Source organism: Acytostelium subglobosum, assembly GCF_000787575.1.
Source record: "Acytostelium subglobosum LB1 DNA, scaffold: scaffold11, whole genome shotgun sequence".
In the NCBI taxonomy this organism is placed as follows: domain Eukaryota; phylum Evosea; class Eumycetozoa; order Acytosteliales; family Acytosteliaceae; genus Acytostelium; species Acytostelium subglobosum.
The window spans coordinates 761,843-768,735 of record NW_012236522.1 but is presented as its reverse complement, the minus strand read 5'-3'; the positions used below and the strand labels follow the sequence as shown (position 1 = coordinate 768,735).

The following is a 6,893-nucleotide window of genomic DNA, read 5'->3' as shown; positions in this document are numbered from 1 at the left end:
TATATATATATATATATATATTATAACAATGTAGACTAAAAAGAATAATAATGACTCACACTCAATGCAGGTTAAGTTAAACTTAGACAAGGTCGAGTTGAAAAGTACAAGTTAAAATTTGTGGTAGATATTTGCTACTTTCAGCACCATCCCAAGTCTTTGGGAAGCAAGTCTTCTTTCTGTTGTGAGGTTGATCAAATATGCGTTAACATCGAACTTCATTAAAATGAAAGTTTTGGTTTGTTTCATTATTAGTTTGTGTGTGGTTTGGCAACACTCTCTGAGCTCTCGCGCAACACAGGTCCTCGCCACACACCAATCCTTCCCCTATCCTCCCCTACCTCCAATCCAAAGACATCAGTACCTGATATCAGATATGTCTTTGCTTGTTTCTGTTGCCATATTATAAACCATGGTATCTATCACAATCCAATCAACATATACATTCAGCAGTGATTGCGACAGACATAATATGATGTGCGATACATGCGATACACGATACAAGATACGATAGATGCGATTGTGTGTAGGATTGATGATTGATTGACGATGCATCACTGCTGCGACAGATCATCAGATATAAGATATAGTTGTCTAACATACATAATGTATCACCTATCAGTCCTTAGTCGTGCCAGAGAACTTCCAACACATCATCCGTATCTACAACACTAATGTGGACGGTAGACGCAAGATCATGTACGCCTTGACTGACGTCAAGGGTATTGGTCGCAGATTCTCCAACCTTGTCTGCAAGAAGGCCGACGTCGATATGAACAAGAGGTATGATCGCTATCATGAATCAGTGAATCAAGACAAACAGCATGCGAGCGCAGCAGCAGCAACAGTGAATCAAGACAAACAGCAAGCAGATGTATCGATTGAACAGATAACTTACATTTACAACCTTACTTATTAACTTTAGAGCTGGTGAGATGTCCAAGGAGGAGATCGAGAGACTCACCACCATCTTGAACCACCCAAGACAATACAACATCCCATCCTGGTTCTTGAACAGACAGAGAGACATCAGAGACGGAAAGTTCTCCCAGGCTCTCGCCAATCAGCTTGACGTCAAATACAGAGATGACCTCGAGCGTCTGAAGAAGATCAGAGCTCACCGTGGTATCAGACATCACATGGGTCTCCGTGTCAGAGGTCAGAAGACAAAGACCACTGGTCGTCGTGGTAGAACCGTCGGTGTGTCCAAGAAGAAGGGAGGTTAATTCCATTTTTCAATGTTGTCCATCGTTTGTTTGTTCTTTGTTCAATTGGTTCATCAATAAACCAATACCAACGACCAACAACTATTCACTACTCTTCTCTCTCTCTTTCCACCCTTAACCCTTACCCTTGCCAAGGGGTAACGAAGTCCAAACGACCATCTTAGTCAAAAGCACACTCAAAAGTGAATCTAGATATTTTTTATCAGAATCTTACTTGCGACGATATGGACCTGTCTACAACTATGATCATAGTTGTGTCCTCCTCCTCATTATTTATTATTGGCCCCAATACAAATAACACAAAAGATATATATATCAATCAATCAATCAATAATGAATAATAATACTTTATTATTATTATTATTTTTAAATTTAATATATTTAGTTAATGGAACAATAGTTATTACATCATCATATGTTGGTGCACCACCAGAACTTAAATCAAATGGATGTGTATCATATGTTAATATATCAGGTGTAATGGCAGTGAACACATCACTAAAGTTAACATTCTCGGATAATGTACAGACAGTAGGTGCATCACAATTCCAACTATCATCGCCCACCTCCTTTTCAATCAAGTATCCAATACTCTACAAATATGGCAAACAGATATCCACTGCCACTGTGTCCAACCCATCCAACACCTCGGACTCTAATACCATAAATCTCAACCTTGAATGCACAAGTAAGTATAGTCAGGATTGATCAGCTGATCACACACACTCACACACACTCACACACACCGATCAATCAGATGTGACAGTACTCAAGACTGAACGTAGGATGAACTTGTATGATATATACTTCAAGGGTAGTCTGAATTATATATATCAGGTATCATTCAATGATAGTTGTTATAATTTATTGGTGCCGCCTACTCTCTCGTCATCAGTGTTCTCGACATCGTATTATACACTCACTTTGTCGATGACCGATTCCAAGTCATGTACATTCAATCAACCAATTATAATGAATGTTACATCCAATTCATTACCAGTGATCACTTGGGATGTACCATCGGCAATGCAACCTGAGCCCAACATGGACCAGATTCAGTTCAGGATGCGTAAGGCATTGACTTCAAATGCCATCAGGGCGCAGAGTCACTTCCAAGGACACCGAGTTGGCCTTTACTACGATATGTACAATCCCAGCTCATTGTTCTACACACCCAGCAACGCACTGATCTTCCCAGTGAGTGGAAACAAACACAATGCTACCTACTACCAACAACACCAGCCATACTATGGAGTTGATCAAGAGTCAGTCCCATTCATCTTGAACACCTATCTTGTCACCTACATTGAGCAAATGTTCAATCTATCATATCAACGTATGTATCCATTCAATCAGTACCTGTCACTGGAACTATCCCATCCACTCAATCAACTCATTCAATCACACTCAATGGATCTATTCCATCCACTCGATCCTCAATCACCCTACACTCAATCAAACACTCACACATGATCAATCAATCAATCAATCACACTCAATGGAACTATTCCATCCACTCAATCACTCACTCACTAACAATCAATCAATCAACAGAGTACTTGGTTTCTGGATCAATCGATGGTAATGAGGTGGTACTCAAGAATTCTAGTATTGCCAGTGGAACAATAACATGTACTTGTTTAGATTTCATGAAGAATAAGATCCAGATCGCACCCAAGACATCTAATTTCATGATACGCACTGATGTGTCCTTCCCCATTGGTGCCATCAATGGTAACTTCCAAAAGTACACATTCAACCTGCCACTTCGAATGTCCGACTGCTCCAACACTCCAATGCAGACCGAGCTATACTCCTACACAATCATCTACGATGATACCATCTTGTCCAATGGAGCACTCTCACCATACCCAGCTGGTAAGTATCAATGATTGAATGAATGAATGTATGAATGAGCGAATGATTGAATGGTACTAACCACACACATATCTGCCCCCGCTTGTAGTATCATGTACGGACAATGTTACACCTTCAATCTTCAAGATCAATATGATACCATTGACACAAGAATCATTCATTCTTCAAATCACTGCAATGGATACAACTAGTGGAGTATACAGGATATACTCATCCAATCTGGCAATGCTTATGAATGAGTCACATTTGGTATCTGGAGATGTGAACAATGGAGTGTACGAGATGGAGGTGGCCATACCCTATGACTCATTAGCCAGGATCGACTTCAACATTGAGGATCGAGCAAACAACAACTTCTTGGTCAACTCATATGTGTCGTTGCCTGGAGGTGGACTGTCGCCAGGCATGCCATTCCAGGCCAACTGGTGTATTGAAACAATCACTCAGTTCTACTTTGTCAAGAACAATCAAGATGTGACCAACCTGGACGTGGACAACACACTATTCTTCAACTCATCCAATGCCAACCCAGTGCTCCAACCGGTGTTTGAGACATACCTGCCCAACTATCTCAATGTCAAACGATTCATCGGTCGCTGGAACCCAGCCATGATGATGTATCAAGTCGACTTCACTCTATATCGCAATCAGTTTGAGGGCAAGGTATTGTACAACATCAAGGGATATCCATCAATCACTTCATCCATGTTTGAGGCTGCGATGGGCAGCAACGCCACACTCACTGTTCGTTGCCAGAACGCAGATGCCAAGCCACCTGTCATCACCAAGGTTGTGGCCATACCAAGTAACAAGATAAATTACCAAGGGGCAGGAATAGCAATGTTTGGTTGGGACGTGACCATCCAAGATGATCTCAATGGTTTGGCCTCGGCAACATTCAAGGTCACGAGCAGTCTTGACCCATTACCCTACGTGATCAACTTTGTTCCAAACAACACCGTGTCGGGTGACAGCAAGTTGGGCACGTATCAGATCAGACTGCCACTCACACCTGGAATGGTCAATCAATCTTTCACATTCAAAGATGCCATTACATTGGTTGATCAGGTTGGAAACACTGCCGAATCACTCTACCAGAGCTCCACCACATTCTTTGATCCACTGGAGCAGATCCTTTACACCCAGCAAGAGACCCAACTTGTTATTGATGTTATGACGCCAAACCCAGTGGACACCTCGGGCCCTGTGATTAGTAATGCAATAGTGTCAGTCTCGCTATTGGATGTCGGAAGTACCAATCGCACAATCACAGTCGACTTGGACGCCGCCACTGTTACCTCTGGAATGTCCACTCGCAACCCTCCACTCATAGTGATCAACTCATTCAACTTTGATTACATCTCTGCACCAATGACTCAAACAACTACCATGGCCAAGGGCGCACACTACAAGGGAAGCATCACGGTACCCTATGGATATGGCAGTGCAGGCTACCCTTTGATCTTGTCCGTCTATGGAGTGATGAGCAATCACAAGCAAGTCAGCTCACTGCCCAACCTGGCCACGATCAGACGTACATTTAGCATGGACATTCCAATAATTGAATCTGCCTCATCATATCTTCGTACTGATACACTCATCACGCTACGTGGACATGGCTTTGGAAACAACTCTGTTAATGTACAGCCAAGAGTCACTGTGCCCAAGACTACACCAGAGACCTTAATATTGACACCACCTATTATGTGCTCGTATACAGTGATGGTGGTTGATGTCAAATATATGAACTACCCATATATGGACATCATTGTCAATGTTGGACAAAAACAATCAAACCTCTTAAGGATATACCCTACCGATCCTGCGCCACCCACGACTCCGGTGCCCACCAACCCGGCATCCAAGTGCCCTGGCAATCCACCCTGCTCCAATCATGGAACATGTCTACCAAGCTTCAACTGCCAGTGTGATCAAGGTTGGGAGGGTCCTTTCTGTGACCTAGAGTACACACCAGTCATACCGACGATTGATCCAAAAACTCCAACTACCAACATTATTGACGCCAACCTATCAATCAGTTCGTTTGTATCCATTGTATCACTGAGGGAGTTGGATAATTCAGACAACCCTGTCAATGAATATCACTTGTCTGGCTGGACCATCAACAATCGAACATCAACAAACAGGACACTCTTGGACTTTACTTGCTCAGTGTCGCCCAATCGCTCAACACTGATCACAGTCACTTTGGAATACTTCAAGACGGCCCAGAATATTACATTTGCGGGTCATGATCTCCTCATGATCCCAGGCTCAATCAAGTATAGCGTGTCAATCTCTCCCTACATTTTTGCATCTCAACTCAACACTTTGCAATTGTTGATGAATGCATCATTGGCCACACAATCAGGAGATGATGGTTGCGCAAGAAGTGATCATGGATCAGGTGCCATCGTTGGCAATTCTATCGAATACATCCTTCTAAATATCAACGACAGGACATTGTATGGCAGGTTCATCAACTTTGGCGTCATAGACTATCGAGTGGCAACCATTACCAACACAGTCCTAAAGGCCGATGCCAACGCTACCTCTGTCAAGACAAGCACCACCTCTGCTTTGGTAGGCATCAACATACCACACTACACTGATTTTGTTCAGTTGGATCCGGATTTCAGTGTACTGGTCAATCAATCTCCTGGAGAATGTGGAAAGAGCGATACAAATGGTTTGTCGCGACCTGCACTTGCTGGTATAATTGTAGGTGCTACCCTTGGTGCTGTCATCCTGGCATTGGTCATCACCTATGTCCTGGTCAAGAGGAAAGTGATGGTTGTAGTTGGCAAGAGAATTAGAATGAACAAATTCTCATCTGAATAAAGGTTCCCTTATGCACCAAATAAATACATTCAATATCATCCAGAAAATTCCATAAGGGTTTTTTCAGTTTTACCAAACACAGAAAAAAATTATTTTAAATCGCCAAAATTTTCCGAATAATTCCGGAATTAAAGAAATATTTTCTTATATTGTCAGGATGGTGTAGTCGGTTATCACATGACCTTCACACGGTTAGGGTCACGGGTTCGATTCCCGTTCTTGATAAAAATTTTGTTGAAATCCGAGTTGTTTTTTGCGATTTTTAATATATTTTTTTTTTTGTTACTACACGTCGAAGACGTGCACTTTGTTATACATAGTCATTCTAAATAAGGGGCTATTTGGTGAGCCAGTCAGGGATGCTGACAGGTGGCCGATTTTTAATCCTTTAAGGGATTTTTATAAAAAACAGTCAGGATGGTGTAGTTGGTTATCACAAAACCTTAACACGGTTTGGGTCATGGGTTCGATTCCCATTCTTGATAAATTCTTTTTTGAACTTTTGAATTTTTTTATTTGTTTGAAAACTCGTTGTTATACCAGTAGAAAAATAAGTTCTAATTTTAAATTTTATTATTATTCTAATATCTATTAAAAATTATACTATCAACTTCTTATGATTAATTTAATTATATCCCTCCCCAAATCTCAGCTGTCTCCAGGACTAGTTCCTTTGTATGGAGCACAATTTAATCGCCAAAGTAATAGTTAATTATGGTTAGTGACAAAGTAGCCGCCTAATAATTTGGTTGCCAAGTATCCTATGTACAAGTGATATACAAAGTAATAGTAGATTGATTCAAGTCTAAGTCAACACCAAATTCCATCAGCATTATGATCACTACTATCACCATAGTAGCGACTACAGATTGATCGTGGTTGACAGAACAATGTGACGGTCAACAGTATTCCAAAAAAGGTTGGTTGTAATCCAATTCTAAATTTAAT

General features: G+C 41.3%; 2 protein-coding genes across 2 annotated transcripts; both read left to right on the top strand.

Annotated features, from left to right (window-relative positions):
* Nucleotides 1–412: 412 nt before the first annotated feature.
* On the top strand, nucleotides 413–1,223 carry SAMD00019534_061790 (hypothetical protein; the record flags this gene model as incomplete). Its single annotated transcript, XM_012898777.1, has 3 exons — nucleotides 413–415; nucleotides 623–783; nucleotides 926–1,223. Coding segments are annotated over 3 exons (462 nt in total), but the record flags the coding sequence as incomplete, so codon positions are not given.
* Nucleotides 1,224–1,706: 483 nt separating this feature from the next.
* Nucleotides 1,707–5,945, top strand: SAMD00019534_061780 (hypothetical protein; the record flags this gene model as incomplete). The annotated part of the gene is made up of 6 exons (XM_012898776.1): nucleotides 1,707–1,914; nucleotides 1,984–2,020; nucleotides 2,081–2,562; nucleotides 2,781–3,104; nucleotides 3,193–5,386; nucleotides 5,564–5,945. The coding sequence occupies 6 exons, from the start codon at nucleotides 1,707–1,709 to the stop codon at nucleotides 5,943–5,945; spliced, it is 3,627 nt and encodes a 1,208-aa protein (XP_012754230.1).
* Between the last annotated feature and the right edge of the window lie 948 nt (nucleotides 5,946–6,893).